Consider the following 18,788-nt stretch of genomic DNA (forward strand, 5'->3'; position numbering starts at 1 on the left):
TTTCTTCTGTACCACATTGTGTAGTAGGAGATCAGGTGAATTTGTCCAATACTTCTTTATATCCTTTTTCTTCTTGTGTAGTTCTCCACCATTCTGGACACCATTGGCCACCTGGAGTAGGATTTGGGGAATGAACAATTCATTTCTTAGCCAATTAAAGAAGAAAAGGCCACTCTCTAGGTGGAAATGATGACGAATCCCAGTGAGAGAAATACCTCAGGGCTTCTTCATCCTCCAGAGCTCTGCTTGCTGAAGTGTCCATTGGGGCCCTCCCTCCTGTCTATACTGGGAAGCAAAGGAGAGGGCGATGGTGCCCCATCTGTTCCGATCTCTGATTAATACACACTTCCTGGGGAGTCGCTGGGATAGCTCTGATTCTTCGGCAGTGTCTGATCAAATTAGCTGGAGTTGACCCAAACCAAGTCCAAATGTGTTGTATCTGTTAACGTCCTTTGGTTTTAGACAATAGAAAATGGCTCTAGAGTTTAATCCCTAGTACCACAGATAAAACTAAACACAAGACAAATGAACAACCCCACCCTGATTGTGTGTACTAAAGGGAATGACTTGACATAGATTAAGATGCATTCTATACATAGTGTGCTTTGTTAAATGGCAGAAATTCAACATATATCCTACAAAATTAAGTGAGGGAAGGCTTGGGTTGGGGGGGAGAGGGTGACAATGTGGAAGGGCGTGACATTGATCCAGGTGTACTATATGCATAAACTTCTTTGTTGAATGGCAACTCCTTTGTACACCTTATAGAACTGAAGGTTCCAAATGAAGCTGAGGACCTGGACAGTGACAGGTAACTCACATGATGAGCGCCCCGCCTCTTGCTCTTTGTTACAGTGCATGGCTGCTGGGTGCTCTCTGATATCCCCTGTGGAAATACGACCATCTTAACTTCTGTGTTTGTGCACAGGTTCAGCACATGGGGGACTTCTCTCTAACTGAAACTTGATGTCAGGGAAGTATCTCTCATTGGCAAGATCTTCACTTCTGGCAGGTGGAATTGTATTCAGATGTTACGAAAAACCAGTATAAATTAATTGTGTACTTAGCAGGGTTGTAACTATATAAAGCTACTTAGGCATCTGGGGAAGGATAAGAAGAGGCCATGGCAATACCTAATAAACAGCACATGCTATGGTGAACTTGGCATTTTTGCTACTGTTATTAATAATAGCAATTATTGGCATCTATGCTGTATTAGCAGCAAGGCCACTGTGGGGCTTTATGCATATTGACTCTCCTAATAATAGTTGAGTCAGACTCTAGTCCCTACGCACCTTCAACTCTTCTGCATTGTGTCACATATCGTAAAGCTAACCTAAAAAAGATAATTTTAAATTAATTCTTCATGTGGTAGGAGTTCCCATGTTTTGAGACATCCTTCAATTGATTACTGATGGACAATAAGGAGTGGATCTTTCCTGACTTACAAAGCCAAGAAAAAGTAAGATTCAATTTTCTCTTCTTTGGGTTCAAGGAACAAGTGGGTGTATGGCCAATTCTTTATGTCCCATCTTGCAAAAGAAATAGATGAACAAGGTGTCACTAGCCTTAAATATTCTAAACTGTCCTGGGGATTTTTCTGCTATGAAAGATGACTTTGTATTAAGGGAATGTTGGAATGTCATGGTGGACAGCATTTGAGGGACTGGTTTATTCTTTGTGAATACTCTGGCTGGAGATTTTACCTCTACTGTGAAAGCTCTGTGATACCACCAAATGTAATTGACTTTTTTTTTAAGACATGGATTATAAGACTACATACTGGCCGGAGATGGTCAGTTCATCTTTATGGGTTACCATTCTCATTTTTATAATTTTCTAATACCAGAAGTGTGAGGATATCTTACCCCATGTTGAACACATGTTGGGGTTCATTGCAATTTTTCAAAAGCCAAGGAGGAAAGTGATTCAAGCTTTGGTGTATGGCAATTTTGGCTTTGAAGAAAATAGGTGATATTATTCTAGAGTCTTGACCTCCTGACCTCCCCCAATCTCTATTGGGATGACCCTACTCTTCAGAGATGAAGATTGTGGGGCTTGTAATGCTAATGATGAGTAAGTGCATTTTCAGTTACTTTATTAAGCTGGCTTTTTCAGGTTCCTTATCATTAATATTTATGATTAGGATATGTTTCTCTAGAGACTCTGAAAATTGCTTTCCTATTGCTCACATAAAATTTATGGCTAAGAGGAGATCCCACACAAACCAAGACTTCTATTTCTTGCAGGAAATGAAAGCTCTACCAATGGCATTGGATGGTGTCACTCTTTAGTCAATGGGTCTGGCCATCTTTTAAACAACTATGAATCCAAGAGAGAATGTGAAGGTCTGTGTACTGGAAAGCAGAGGCATGGAATAAATTCTCCATGACCACATCCTCCTCTGTTGTAATTGGCCCTGGCAAGTTCAACCTTTTGCTTCCGCAGTATTTTTTCCAAATGAAGGTAGTTTCCTTTGACCGCTGGGAGCTCCCTGCCCTGCAGGATGGAGGAGCCTTCCTCCTCAGCAGAGCCCACACAGAACCCTGGCACTCAAGGCAGTGCCATCTGCGACCTGCCAGCGATTTTGCACTGTTCCATCTCAAATGGGGCTTGAAATTTCTGGCTGGGCCAGGAGGAAGGAAGTGGCTTTATACCACTCGGCTTCGCATCTGCTCATGAGCTCTCATGGGCTCAGGAACTCAAGAGGAGATTTCAGATTTAGGTGTTGGAATCAAACATTATTTCTGGTGTAATTTTTTCAACAACGAGCAATTCTGTACTAAAAATAACTTTTGAAGGGTATGATAAAATCTTACAAGAGCCCCTAATAAGATCACCAGTGCCAGTTCTGCAGGCATGACTAGACAAATACAGTCTCATGCATCTAGTGTTTTAAGGACACCGACTCTAGGTTCAGGTGTAATCCTTGCCTGTAAATCCCTAGCATTTGGAATAGTAGTGGTCCTCTCCAGCTCTATAAATTTGTAACACTTGTGAAATGGTCCATTTCTGTTAGTGCACTTGCTTGCTTTTTTTTGGCCCTTGTTTATGTTGGAATTCTCAGTTGATGCTGGAGTGGTCTAGGAGTGAAGGTGTTTACTCAGCCTATGTGGGGTTGAATGAAGGGGAAGCTATCACCCACTCTTCACCTGCATTACTTGGCAGTATAACTGGACCCAGCCAAGAAGTGCTCTAGGGGATTAAGGGCCAGGTGGCACTGGGGACTCTCAAGAGGGCAAATATAAATTTGATTGTGTTTAAGGACGTTTCTAAAAGCAGCTGAACAGCTAAGGAGACATGATAACAAAATGTATTGGGTGGCCCTTGATAGTGCCATGCATAGGAAATAGCTATAAAAGACATTACTGGGACCACTGGGGAAGTTTGCATGCAGCTTCATTTTGGGTGATGTTATTCTATCAATATTAAATTTATTAAGATGAACTAGAGGAGGTCATTGTTTTGGAGAAAAACTTGAGGCTTTATAGGGTGTATAGTACATATTATACATGAATATATAAATATATGTATATATATAACATGTATTTATAGCGGATGAAGCAAATGTCATGTTAGCAGTTGGTGACTGTATGTACATGTGTGAATTCATTGTGCTGTGCGGTTCTTATCTTCTGTAAACTCCAAGTATTTTAAATAGAAAGTGTGGGGGAGTCATGCAGAAGTCAGGCCTGTGCTACCGCATGGGTTGTCCACTTGCCAGTCCCTTCATCTTGCTTGGTTCACCCATAGGCATGGAATGCTTGCTCCTATTGTATGATTTGGGATCACTTCTTTTATCCTCTCCTCTCTGAAGACAGTGTCAACATCTTGCCTGTGATTGTGCCAATGTGGTGATACAAGGGTGCAGGACTGACAGTGATACCTGTTCTTGTGACCTGTGTCCAGTGTCTGGACCCACTCCCCGACTATCCAAGCTAACATCTGTTGAGTTCATCTGCAGCAGCTCAGCTGTTTCTCACAGACTCTGGTCGGTTCTCTCATTCCATTTCACAAATGAAGTTATGGGGTGTATGCTGCTTGCAAATGGCAGAGACAGAATATAAAGATGCAGGACCCATGATCCCCAGTCCACATTCCTATCCACTACTCAGTGGGCCTCAGGCTGGAGTTGCTTTGCAATTCCCTGTTGAGTGTTTTCCCAATCCAAGGGTTTTGTTATGCAGTGGGGCTCAGACATTACTGGATAGGCTTGGTTGGTTGGTTTCAGCCTCTTCATCCAGCTAACGGCAGGGAAGTTCCCTCTGTGACCTGTGTCTTCTCCCAGCATCTGCTGAAGTGGAAATCTTATGGATTTGACCATATGGATTTGCTTCAGTCTTGCCTCTCTGTGTATATACATTGTCCATAGCCTCACGGGAAGTAAATGGGTGGGGATGAACCACATTCATCCGCTCCCTCAACTAGCTTGCAGTGGAAGGGTAGCAGGAACTTACTGAAGGTGCCTGAGAGCTCCCGTGGGGTGAGTAGGGGGGACTCCTGATAAGAGACCTCTGGGGAAGTAGGACAGAAGCACGAGGGGTGGGGCAGGATACAACTCTTCCATAATGTTCTCACTATCCTCACTCAACCTGGGGAAACATCTGGGGTTCTGGGCATGGGAATTTCTGCTTTCCTTATGACTGTCATGGTGCACCATTGAAAATCCTTGACATATCATGGAAACAGGAAAAATTATACTTTTTTCCCATGGAGACAGCCACTTCTAAAGAACAATCACCAGGAAGGCTGTCCTCTTACTAAAAGCCTTCAGTTTTGTGTATTATTAAAAAAAAAACTAGAGACATACATGCCAGCATTTGTTTATTATGTAGCAAAAGTACAAGTTTGCAGTGTAATCAAAAGGGACATGTAGATGAGTTTTAGATGTAAAAATAGAAAAGAATGTGCACAGACTTAGATTGCAATTCAGTCTCAAGAATCACTAAGGAGTGAAGTGTTTCCAGCTCAGTGTCACAAGGACAGACGTGGCTGTAGCAGGTCTACTCACATGGATTCTGAATGACAATCAGAAGATATTCCTTATCTAGAAAGAAATGTGGACAAAATTAATTCACCCTAGAAATTACATGTAATCAACGAACATTTCAGCTAGTCTGCATTTGTCTTCCATACATGGCATACATGTAGATTGAAGGCTGCACATCCAAAGGTTGGCCCTAGAGATTCTGATTTTATTGGTATATGTGCATCCTAGACATACTTTTTTTTTTAAAATAAAAAGCTCTCCAAGTGCTATTAGAAGATATCCATGGTGAGGACAGAGCTGTAGAGAAAGCTTTGTTTTATGGTCATTTCTGATTGGACAGATGTGCTATGAGAACTTCTAGACTAGATTTGAAAACTGAACAGTCTCCCCACAGGCCTTGGATCCACCCCCCTTCTTTATTCGCTGGACAGAGGACATGTCTGCTACTCTTTGAAGAGTCTCTGTGCTCAGCTCACTGAAAATGAGAACTATGTCTAGATTTTTGATGATTAAAAATGCACATGGAAAAAAAATCAACACAGTCAAAGGTGAAATAGCTGTGTTTTGAAGTTTAACTTTTCAGATTCAAACATGAATTTTTTGGAGGAACTGTAGTTTGAACTCTTGGCCTCATGCTTGCTAGACTATGGGCTATCTGTAGACTAGGTGTTATACTATTGGTTCATACCTCCAGACCTTTTGTGTACTGCTTATTTTTGAGATATAGCCTGGCTTCCCATCCAGGCAGGTTGCAGGGTCCACAGTCTGCCTTTTTCACCTTCTCATCATAGCTGGGATGATAGGCATGCATCACTATGACCAGCTTCTGGACTTCTCTAATCAGGCTGGCTAGAACGACTCTTTCCGTCTCACCCTCTGTTTAGCTAAGATGGCAGGTGCACACCCATATATAAGTTGAGAATGGATCTAACTTTTCTTTTTGGATGGCCTCTAAATGTAGTCCTCTTATTCTCAGGCTACTAGGTAGTTAGAATTACAGGTAATTAGCCACTGGCAGTTGGCTTAAACATCTTCATTTTTAATTCAAAGAATATTGTTTCATACTTTATGCTAAAAACCTATGTTTTTCGTTCTCCATTGTTTTAAACAAGGATTTGAACCACTGAAGTAGAACAATGCTGCAAACGTGAAATGAAATGCCAAATTACCTGGAGCTACCATGATTTCATGTTTCTTTGATCTGATCCTAAGAAAGGTGAGGTCATTCTGAGGATCAATATCACGGACTGTGCTCTTGGCTTTCATTGTGAGCTGATGAAGAAGGCCTGCATATTGAACTGTGGTTGAGTTGTCCAAGGTTGTACGGATTGGAATGCCTATTGTGAGATTTAATCGGGAGTTAGTTATTTTTTTATGACGAGAAAATTCACATTGTAAAATACTGGAAGGCGTTGATAATTGCAAAGAATAAAAATTACCATGGATAGGATCACTGGTATTCTATTTTAGTTTATTTCCTTACATTCTTTTTACCTCGACATAGATTCTATTGAAGTATCTAGTTAGTATTTTTTCTCAGTAAAGCAGAATCAAGCATATGTTATTAACATTCAGGAGTTCCGACCACTTGCCATGTTGCAGAATGGATCTACTGGTACAGGACACACAGTTCTGGCTTGACCAGTTGCTCTATGTACATTTCTAAGGATAGCTGATTCAAACTACATTGACAGATTTAGCTGTTTCTTTTTCCCCATTTAAGTTAGGTAATCCAAGTTGTCTTTGTTGATAATGTCATCACACTATTTTAAATCTCTGCTTTTTTTTTTTTTTTAGTCTAATAATGGTTTTTTTTTTATTTCTCTGTCCTTGGAATGTTACCCAGTTAAGATGGAGCAAGAAGCAGATTCAGCTGTCCTTTCTCTAAGAGGGGCTTACCTTGTAAGTAATTCTGATTTTAAGTGTTCAATCCTTCCATCTGAAAAGCACTAAACTTTCATTTTTTCTGCCACACTACTCCAGAATCAAACACTTTGTCCATTTGACAAATTTCTATTCATTCTTGAACACTTTTGCTTACCTAATCCCAAACCATTTGGTCAATTTGTTTTTTCAGTCAGTCCTGGGGCTTGAACTCTGAGTCTGGGTGCTTTCCCTGTGCTCTTCAGCTCAAGGCGAGCACTCTACCGCTTGAGCCATAGCACCACTTCCAGTTTTCTAGGGGTTTATTGGAGATAAGAGTCTCATGGAGTTTCTTGCCTGGGCTGGCTTTGAACAGCGATCCTCAGATCTCAGCCTCCTGAGTAACTAGGATTACAGGTGTGAGCCACCAGCACCTGGCTAGGGCAATTTTTTTTTTTTTTTTTTTTGTCCGATCATAGGCCTGAACTCTGGGCCTGGGCACTGTCCCTCAGCCCTTCAGCTCAAGGCTAGCACTCTACCACTTGAGCCACAGCGCCACTTCTGGCTTTTTTTTTTTTTTTTTAATTGTAAAGATACTATACAGAAGGTTACAGTTACATGAGTGAGGTAATGAGTATACTTCCTCTTGAACATTGTTACCCCCTCCATTGTTTTTCATCCCCAATTGTTTGGCCATTTGATAATTCTTATAGCTAATAAGAAACATTTCTGTTCAGAAAGCATTTGGAATCTGTTGAGTATTTCAGTGCTTAATTGACGGTTTTTGTTTGTGTTTTGTGTTTGATGGTACTAGGAATTGAGCTCAGGGCCTGGGTGCTATTCTGAAGCTTCTTTTTTTTCTCAAGGCTAATACTCTCCCACTAGTGGAATTAGAGCTCCATTTCCAGCTTTTGGGTGGGGGGTAATTTGTTAGGAATAAGGGTCTCATGGATTTTCCTGCCTGGGCTGACTTCGAACCATGATCCTCAGCTCTCAACCTCCTCAGTAGCTAGGATTACAGGTGTGAGCCACCATTCCTGGCTTTCATGTATTTAAAAAAAATATTATAAAAGCATTGAATAGAGGGAGTAGAATTGTATAAGTCAGATAAAGAGAACATTTCTTTTTGGACACCCCTTCCTTTGTTCTCTCCAAGTGTTTCTCTCCCTTCCTGGATTTTTAATTTTTTGGGGGGGAGCATGGGGCCTGAACTCTGGGCCTGGGCGCTGTCCCTCAGCTCTTCAGCTCAAGGCTAGCGCTCTACCACTGAGCCACTTCCTAGCCCCCTTCATGGATTTTTATATAAAATATTTTTCGAAGTATCTTATCTACAGAAAATCTTTTAAATATTTGGTCTGTGACAATGTGTTAATCTTCTCTGAAACCAGAAATGTAAAGACATTAGCACTGTCCACACTAGAGAGTACCTCAAAATGTATTTTCAAAATTTCTTCCTAACTCCTCACATAGTATTTTGCAAGCCTTCCATTTTATTTTAGCAGCACATGTTAATAGAGATACTCTAGTTTTGCTGTACACTATTTAATTTGCATTCATTTTTTTGTTGTTGTTGGTTGTGGGGCATGCACTCTGGGCTTGGGCACTGTCCCTGTGCTCTTCAGCTCAAGGCGAGCGCTCTACCACTTGAGCGACAGTGCCACTTCTAGTGGTTTATTGGAGATAAGAGTCTCACGGAGTTTCTTGCCCGGGCTGGCTTTGAACTGTGATCCTCAGATCTCAGCCTCCTAAGTAGCTAGGATTACAGGTGTGAGCCACTGGTGCCTGGCTTGCATTCATTTTTGACTTAAGCATTAAGTTTGGTCTTTTAGTCTTTCTACTGTTCTAGTATATAAGTTAAAGACCTAATCTATTAATTTAACTATGAAATTCTAGCCAGACAAACATGCAAGTAGAATTCAGTTCAGATCACTGAAGGCTCAATTTGGGTGACCCAGAACTTAATGCTTATTAGTAACAAGTACTGATAGGTATTTTACATATACTGTAATCTATGATAACTTTCATGTTATTTTGAAAATTACTGGATAGACAGCAATTCCAGGGATTTTATTTGCAAATGTGTCACATTAAGTGACCTTGGGATAGCTGTCAAATTCCTTCAGTACCTGAAGTACCAGTTAGTAAGAGTCTAACATGGCTTTTGATTTTCCTTACAAAGTGTAGCTCAAGAAAATACTAAACTACCCTTTCTAGAGTTAAAATATTTAAAAGGAGGATTTTTTTTTCATGAAACTGTTAGAGACGATATGTGTGTGTATGTGCGCGTGTGCGCGTATGTGCGGGTGCATGTGCAAGCACACCAGTCCTGGGGCTTGAGCTCTGGATTTGTGTGCTGCCCCTGAGCTTTCTAGCTCAATGTTAATGCTCTACTACTTGAGCCATAGCCCCACTTCTGGCTTTACAGTGGTTAGAGAGTCTCATGAACTTTCCTGCTCATCCTGGCTTCAAACTGTGATCCTCAGATCTCAGCCCATGAGTAGCTAAGATTACAGGTTTGAGCCACCTGTGCCTGGCTGGAGACCATCTCTATTGACTTTGAAACAGCCTAATATCTTTTGAAGATAGCTACTATCTCCAGAATAAGTCTTGCTAAACAGTACCAGGAAAACATTTTCAGAGAAACCTACTAGGATAGACAAGGTATTATAGAAAATTGGTAATTTCTGATAGTTACAGTTTTGTTGGCCATTTTTCCCATAAAAGACAGTCTTTTGCACCTGATAAAAGATCACAAGGCACAGATTTTTAGACAGTAGGAATCAGAAATGGAGTAGGCACTCAACTTTTAAGGAGTTTTATTTTGCACCCTAAATTGTGACTATCTATGAAGTAAGCATTGCTCAGTGTCAAGACAAGAAATACAACTGGAATACATTATTCAAAATCTAGATGACAAGATTATGAATCAGATCTTCATGCCTATTTAGTCTGTCTTTTCATGAGCCAAACAAGAAATAAACCAGCTGGCCTTTCTGAATAATAAGCACATAGTATGGAAACTCATAGTAGGCTTACAAAACTTGGGAGGTTTGTATGTACACCACTGACAAATGAATATAAACAATCTGGATATATATTTATTAAGTTGATCTAAGATAATTATTAAAAAGTAATTTTAGCATAAAATTCACCTGCCTCCTTTCTGAGAAGTGCCCACTGCTCCTAGTTTCTTAGGCCTCCAAGTTCTGCTAGTTCAATCCAAAAATCTATGTGTTTGGGTTTATGTTCTTTATTTTAATGGTGTCATTATTCTGTACTGCATGCTTTTCATTTCAGACCCTTAGGCAATTGTTTGAGTCAGTACATGTAAAGCTAGGTCATGCATGTTAATGAATGTATGACAGCCTATTGAATGGATGTTTTGTAATATACAGCCATTATGTGCATTAGCCTGTGCTCAGTCTTTGGCTTTCATAAACAAGGCTACTGAGTATGTCCTTGTGATGTCATTTCACATATGTATGTATGTGTAGGGTAAATTCCTGAGATAGAGCTCTTAGAACAAAGAGTATGTGCATTTTAAAACTGGATATTGACAAATTTATGGTACTACTTTAAAAATATGACTATGATCCTGGTAAGCTGGTATTTGTTATATTTCAATTTGTCATCTTCAACTGTACATTTGTGCTTTGGTTGATAGATTGTGTTTCAAAGTAAAAGAAATTGGCTGGATAGCTGACAAAATCTAATGAAATTCAAATGGGGGATTGTTAGAAATGTCAAGAATATTTAAAATTAGAGCCTACAGAAATTGGGCTTATACACAGATGAAAATAGGACAGATATGACTGCCTGCGAGATAGACGTTTATATTTGCCACTATCTAGTGTAATGATAAGTGTTGCAATACTCTAAAGGGAATCGTTTTACAAATGGGAAACCAGTTCTTACAAAGAATCTAATCTAAAGACCTATATCATTCAGCATTGACAAATTGATAAGTCAACTTTATTGTTACACCTAGGAAGTAACAGCGAATCCAAAAGACTAATGTTTAATATGATATATGATGACATATAAAGGGAAAAAAGCATAGCGACTCTATCCAACCACATAGACCATCTGAAAATATGTTGAAATGACTTCCTATAATTAGTAGACCAAAACTACTAGCAGAGAACAAGAAGACCCAATCACCACCTTAAATATTTTTAGTACTGGATTTCCAAAACTTGTAAAGCTGCAAGACTGAACTATAATAAATGACACTTTCATCCAAAATTGAGTAGGCTGTTGAGATTGAGTATTTTATTACATTCTGGTCACATAACTTATGCCATATGTCATTAATGAACATCCATGTCATACACTCTGGTTATTAATAATCTGACTATAAAAAAGCCTCTCATTTATATTTTGGAGAAAAAGGTTAATTTGACTTTCAGGTAAAAATTTGAGTATCCAATAATCTTGAGAACTGCCCTGAATCTTAACGTAATCTTATCCTAGTAGAGGTTAATGAAAAGTTAATGGGTATTAAAAATAATATTTTGTTGCCTTCAGATAAGCAAGGTTTTAATTGAGAAACCTCAGGAAAATAGACAGAAAAGTCACTTAGACTTCCAATACTCAAAGATCATGATAACATAACCTTTCCTTATTTTAAGTGTAGTGTGTGTACTTGCTGTAGGAATGATAAAAACAGCTGGTTGCAGCTTCATTCCGTGTTCTCATCTGAATAGTTCATTGTTATTCCTCAAATATTCATCAACATTTAAAATAGTCATGTTCATCAAGTAAATAGTTAATGACTAATTTAAAAAACTGCCTTGCCTACTATCCAAATAAAATTTCTGATTTGACTGTTATTATTATTACATATGATGCCATAGTGAGTATTCTTCTATCTTAATCTTTGCTTCCTCCTTATGATAAATTCTTAGGGGTAGAGTTACTGATCCAGGCTGTAGATATTTTTTCAGGCATTTGACATATATTGCCAGGGTAGTGTGGTTTTGACTAAGATATTCCAATGAAGCACATTAGGTGTATTAGCTTGGGAGCCATGGGAGAATGACCTTTCTACTGGATAGACAGGTCTCTCCATATTCAAGTCCACCTGAAATTCAGAAGGTTACCTTATTTTGAATAAATGTAATTAGTTACAATACAGCCATATTGGATTAGTTTGGGTTCTAGTTCATAGTAGATAGACACACAGACCACAGAATGCCCTGGGCCTTGGGGACAGACATGAACATTGTAAGCCAAAGGAGCATCAAGGACTGAGAAGAGCCACCTAAAGCTAGGAGCTAGAACAGTCCCTTCTCCGGAGTTTTCAATGACAGAATGACTCAGTGATGTCATAGCTTCAACTCTGGCCTTTAGACTGAGAAAAAATCTGGTATGTTTTAAAAACCACCAAGTGCATGGTATTTTGTTTCTGCAGCCAAAGGAAGCTAACACAGCACCTCAAATTGTGTACATAGCTCACCACAGGGGTGAGGCAGCATATGCAACTACTGAAAGCCAAATCAGCTTATCCAGAGCCACACACTGAGCTGGACCACTTACTGGAAATATTTGGCATAGCTCTTGACTAGCTTGTAAAGATGACCCCAGTCCTCTGATTACTCAAGTTGGGTGAATTTATTGTGGTCTATTCATTATCATCATTGAGTTATGTTTTATTTTATAAGAACAATGAAATTTGTTCTCTGTAAAATAAATTAAAATTTCCACATTCTCAGAATAATTAACGTGTTGGCTGCTGTGTCTGACACTTGACAATCATCTCATTTAATTGTCACAACCACCAGTAAAGTAGGTGATTTTTCTATCCTTAATGGGAAGGGAATAAATGTCTACTCATGGTTGCACAGTAAGTATTCATTGATAGATTTGCCAGATTATGAACTGGTAACAAACCAATTCTATGCTATACTATGACTTATGTGAAGCAGCTACTCTTATTTCAATGAATGTCCTGCAATTTCTGGTACCTCTTTTCCTTACAATTGCCTGAATGAGCAAGAGAACCAACAGGAACCTTGAAGATGTTGCTACTGTAGCCAAGCACAGATCAAATGCCAGAGAAAATGCCAAGGTGATCCTTAATAAGGATTGTACAGTGGGAGCAAGTTTTTGGCAAGGAATCAGGTTTCCTGATTGGAGATGTATTGACCCTTCTTATCCTACATCCGTGAAGACTATCCTATAAGTGATATGACAACCAATTCTCAAAGGTTGTGTTTTTTTTTTTTGTTTTTTGTTTTTTTTACTAGATGTGGAAAAAGAATGAAGACTGAAACTCGGTATCCTTTATAATGTTGACACAAAACCAAACATCCAAAAATGATATTCTCCTTATCTCCAACGTAACAGTTTTATTAGTACTCCTAAAATGATGAAAGAGAATTACCCAAGTTTTAAAAGTTGATAATCTATAGTGTTTCTTAAGAATATGAACACATTTTAGACATACTGCATTCATATTTATAGCCCTAGTTCTTAGCAGAGGGTTTTGCATGTGACAGATACTCAACAGATGTTTGTGAAATAAATGCAATGGATAAAATATACAGAATAGGCTTTTGGTGTCAGATTCTAAGATGTGTGTCTAAGTGCCTGGCACAACAAACAGGTTTCTGGTTGCCCCTGATGTGTCGGGAAGGCAGACTGGGAAGTGTTTACCTTCTGCATTTACCACCATAGTCCCAATAACCCCTTTATGACTCTGGATCCTCTTCAGGGTTTCCTCCACCTCCGCCTGGAAGAGATCAGGGAACTAATTCACCAAAAGGGTGACACCCACTCTAAACAGAACGCATCCAGAGAGACACTTACTCCCTTATCTCCTCAATCTATGGTGATGGGTACTATGTTCTTAGATTCTTATAAATCAGACTGGAGATGGTCAAGTCTTACATACCAACCTATTGGAAGACCCCACCCCTGCCTAAGTCTGACAAGTCTCTAGCAAGCCCTGACAAGTTTCTGGAACCCTTGTAGAGACAGGGAGCTTATTGCCCCCACAAGATTTTAGTATGTTTTTGTCTGTCTTTACTAGAAAAGAAATTTTTACACTGGACAGAAATTTGTCCCAGACCATCTTTTAGCCTGGATATTTTATATTTACAAAATTTCTATGTTACAGTCCTTTGACTATTTAGACTTACACTGAGTTCTCCCTGTCCAAAATTTGTGTTTTGTGAGAAGTCCCATTTTATTGTTCCCTAAATGAGGGTTTACTTGGATGACTAATTTATAGAGGGGTATTCTGCAACCCCCTGACATATCCCAGGATTTCCTTTTCATAATTATAGCTTGAGTCTCCATACAAGATAAACCTACAACCATGAATGATTATGGTGGCTTTTAAACTCATTTATCTGAATGAATTTTATGTGTTCACCCTCTTATTCCACTTTTCTTCTTCTCTTTGAAATGCCCAAATCAAGAATAGTCTTTTCTAAACCTGCATAATTGAACAATCAATCATTATTTTGAATTTATACGGCATTATGCAGAGTCTCTTTATGAGAATTTTAAAAATGTTCTCATCCCCAACATCCTAAGATGAACATTGTTAGTTAAGATACACGTAATGCAAGCATAGAAATGTAACCTCTTTCTACCACCACAATAAGTGTTCTCTGGATTTTGGGAAGGGATGTATTAGATTCACATTTTTTATTAATAAATGCTATCTATTTTTACTAGCATGTCCTTTAAGTTATGTCACTGTGAAATCCTTAAGTAAGTGCATCTTAAAAGGAAACCATTATCACTATTAATAGAAGTCTAGCATCCTTTGTCAAGATGAAAATGACTGTAAAAACAAATAAAATGAAGAAAGGACATGTTATTAAAAATTCCACTGGAATGAAGGTCTTGAGCTTGAGGTCTGTTCTTCAGGTGAAAACTGGAAATTATCAACTGGTGATAGTATTAAGGAACTAATAGTAGTAAAAGCTTTTTGTCCCACGTACTGTCTAAACGAGGGGGAGAAAAGGGAGGGGATGTTTGCACGATGTGATTCATTCTGTTTTCACTCTGGTATGTCTACATTCCTTTTTGGGAAACTGCACTTCATCCTAATAGCTGTGCTGGAGGATCAATAATTGGTTCCATTTCTGACCACTCGTGAGACAATGTCCACTGCTCCGCACAACACTCTATTCTCCCCGCCCCGTGCTTCTCTTCTTCTGATTGCTGAGTCCTTCTGGTACAATCTATTCCTCCTCACGTGTACCCCCTTCCCCCTCTTAAAGCTCTTTGTTTCCCCCATTCCCTTTTGGCTTTTTCTTGCTTTTTAATCTCGAAAGAAGAATGGTCCTCCCTGATCCCCTTCACTTCTTTCCAAAGCCACTTTCTCCTGATCTTCTTTTCTCCTCCCTCTCCTCCCTCCCCATCCCATCTCTTTCTCCTCTCATTTTTGCCCCCCTGGACCTTGCAAACTGTCCTACTTTCCAAGACTTCCCATCCTCCTCAGCATCCCCCACCCACTCCACCTCTCCTCTCTCTCCCCTTCATCCACTCCATCTCTCCTGTCTCCTCGACATCTACTGCATCTCTCCTCTTTCTTTCTCCCCATCACCTTTCCCGAATTGTCACCCCCCAAATCAGCCCTCTACCTAGCTAGACATCTCGCCCCCACCCCCAAGAAGCTTTTTGGGTAGCTAGCTTCGCCATGGCCCCAGGACGCCACTTCCACCTGAGGCCCCAAGACTTTACCATTGCGTGGCCGGCGCGACTTCAGGCTCAAGACAGTACCAAGGCCTCCGGGGATATTAACAACGCTTCCCCCGTTGCTAGGAGACCGGGGAGGAAGCGGCCTCCCGGAAGCGCCGCGACGCGCACGCGCACGCACGAGGTGGGCAGAAGCTGAAAGCGCGGCTCTTCCGCCCTCACCGCGGCAGGACGCGTGCGGGCCGCGGCTGGGAGTGTTCTCGAAAGCCGCGGCGGGCGGGCGCTCGCTCCCCCGCGCTCCTCACTGACTAGTGGGGAGCTAGGGCGGCCGAGGCGGGACGCGGGCGAGCGCGCCTCCGAGGGAAGCCGCTGGGTCCCCGGTCCCCGTCAGGCACGCGGTAGCGTTACCTGCCGCCCGCGCGCGCGGTCGGGAGCCACGTTCCGGCTCCCTGAGGGGCCTGCGCGCTTCTCACGGCCAGACCGACGGACGCCACGGCGCAGCCACGTGTCCACGTGCGACCGGATAGTGTCCACGTGAGGTACGGGGTCGGGGCCGAGGCCGAGGAGGCCTGACGCCGGGCCGGTGGCCGCGCCGCCTCGCCTCGCGTGTCTCAGTGGCGCCCCCCACAGCCCAGAGAGGCCCCCAGCACAGCGCGCTCCAGCACAGCGCGCTCCCGCCCCGCCTCTATGCTCCCCCTCCCTCCCTCTCCCCCGTCCCTCCCTCCCTTCCCCATCACCCCCCCCCCCCCGTCACCTATACCTTTCTATGCCTATTGCCTATCTCTATTATATCACTTACCTCCCTGTGTCATTTATGTGCCTATATCATCTATATCTGCCATCCATATTGATTATCATCTATATTTGTCTACCTGTCTATCATCAGTGTGTCTACCACCTACCTACCTATCATATCTGCCTATCTGTACATATATATGATTATGCCACCCCCACCCCCCAGGTCAGTAGAGGAAGGAAGCACCATCTCACATCTTAGGCTGTAACAATGCTGTACCTACACCACCCCTTTACACCTATCACCTCAGCTGAAGAGTTGCTACTCGGCTGTACTTTTACTCCTTGGTCCATTTGGGTTCTTTTTGCCAACCCCCCACGCCCCTTTTTTGGGGGGTCCACTAGGCCTTGAGTTACAGGAAAAACATTGCAAGTGATAGTGCTGGAGAGTCTACAGATTGCCACAGATGAAGATTCTGCTGGGAATTTAAAGACGAGATAGAGGAATCAGAAGTTAAAAATCAATTAGGTATGGTCAGAAGGGACTTGTCTTTTTGAAGGGAACTGATACTATTATGCATAGCCTGGGAGGAAGCGGCCGACTTCACAGCAGAACTTTTTTTTTTTTTTTTTTCCTTTAAATGGTTGAAGTCATGTTGTGAATTCCTGGGGCCTGAAGAGAACTCATGTTGATGACTGAATGCAGCTTGTAAGTTTAGGACTATATTGTAATGGATTGCTGTAATACTGACTTAGTTTGGACTTCTATTGTCAGAGTCTCATCCAACCTTAAAAAATGGGTGCTTTTTGCTAGGACTGTTAGCTAGAATCTGAATAGACCCTTGGTGGGGATTCTCAGCAACAATCAACTTGGTGATTTTGGACTAGATTTTTTTTTTTTGCCATTTATATATATATATATTTTACATCTCAAGTCTTATTTGTGATACCAACTTAGATTCTGAAGAGCTGAGAAATTCTAGTTCTGTTTCAGTCTTGAGAGGTGGATGATTTGGGCCACTGTAACCAACTCCTTCCCTTTTCATTTATGTGTCTTACAATGGCGACCAATATCTGGGACTCCAACTGACATCATTTGGAAAGGAAGCTAGGGTTGTAGGACATGAATCTGAATTTGAGAGGGGTGTGTGTGTGTGTGTGTGTGTGTGTGTGTGTGTGTGTGTGTGTGTGTGTTTGGATATGTGTACAGATTTGTCTCCTAACCGACTACCATTTGTCAGTAATAAAAAGTCTTTTTGCAGTAACACTGGATGAATTGTGTGAGGACTGGTTCTTGGACTCAGAGTGTTTTTGATCAAGATGATGCCCACTTGAATTTACCCATAGCCATTTGCCTCCCCCCCCCTTTTAAAGTCAGTGGCAGTGTACCATATCTTGTGTCAATCAGCTTTAATGAAGAAACTGACTGCGTATGCATGGGGTGTGAACTCTTTCCTTTCTAGAGTGAGGGTGTCAAACTCATTCAATAGCTGACAGCTGTGATTAGAGCAAAGCAGGACTCCAGCAGAAAGGCAATGACAGGAGAACCCAACTGCTAAAAAAGAAATGAGAAGGAGCCAAACTGACTTCCAACCAACAGTCAAGTTTGACTCACTGTGCACAGGAAATCAATGAGGAGAATATAGCTATTTTCTCTCTATTGATTTTCACTTCTAATTATTCTTTGTAGGTAGCTTTATTTAATTTTTGTGGGGGGTTTAATGAATATCCAAGGTAGGGCTATATACACTGCTGTGGCAGTGTCTGATATGTGCCCACACACTATGGTACATGTGTACAGTACAGATGTGAATTCTCCCTACTCTCTCCCCCACCTTCTGTCCTCTTCTTTTTGGCCTCACAATAAATGTTAAATAGTTCTGAACTTAAAGTATTTATGAATATTACTTTACTCAAATACTCGGACATAACCCCAAAAGTTGTGGTATATGCAGAGAGAAATTCTATCATTTCTCTATCACTTTTGTCGAAATGAAATGATTTTCCTCTAGGGGACACCACTCTTGATCTTTGATAATTCTGGAGTACTCTCTGGTTAGTCTGGAGAGGTCCATATGATTTCTTTTTGTATCCCCTTGAAAATTTCTGTATTATCCCACATATCTATTTTTGGCATTCCTTCTGTTTGGCAAATACTATGGACTGGGCTATTCTTTCTCTCTTCTGTCCATTTTTTTCTTAAAGAGGCATTGTTTGTCAATGTAAACAAGACTTCTAGCTCTCTACTGGTTTCATGCCAGAAAATAGAAAATAGACAGTTCTAAAATGCCCCACAATTGTAAGGCAGAATTAGAGGATATGGGTGATCCCAGTAAGTATTCCACAGAACTGACCTACTGTCATAGACTCACAAAAATGAATCTTAGTTCTATAAAGTCAGCCATTTTCTTCTGAGGGCAGAATCACTCCAGGGCAATTCTTTTCAGGATCTGAGTGTAGCATAAATGTTTAACCTCCCTGTTGGTACTGAGTTGTTTCTTGGGTCACAGGATTTGGTCTTGTGCATCCCTAGAGTTGACATTTT

At 40.9% G+C, this 18,788-nt stretch overlaps 1 protein-coding gene across 1 annotated transcript; it reads right to left on the reverse strand.

Annotated features, from left to right (window-relative positions):
- Positions 1–4,811: 4,811 nt before the first annotated feature.
- LOC138823496 (dynein light chain roadblock-type 2) lies at positions 4,812–15,654 on the reverse strand. The gene is made up of 4 exons (XM_070016856.1): positions 15,554–15,654; positions 13,511–13,586; positions 6,160–6,327; positions 4,812–5,047 (listed from the first exon to the last, which is right to left on the reverse strand). The coding sequence occupies exons 1-4, from the start codon at positions 15,554–15,556 to the stop codon at positions 5,004–5,006; spliced, it is 291 nt and encodes a 96-aa protein (XP_069872957.1). The 5' UTR covers positions 15,557–15,654; the 3' UTR covers positions 4,812–5,003.
- Positions 15,655–18,788: the final 3,134 nt, after the last annotated feature.

This window comes from Dipodomys merriami, unplaced genomic scaffold (genome assembly GCF_024711535.1).
Source record: "Dipodomys merriami isolate MVZ:Mamm:240054 unplaced genomic scaffold, mDipMer1.0.p SCAF_120, whole genome shotgun sequence".
Taxonomy (NCBI): Eukaryota; Metazoa; Chordata; class Mammalia; order Rodentia; family Heteromyidae; genus Dipodomys; species Dipodomys merriami.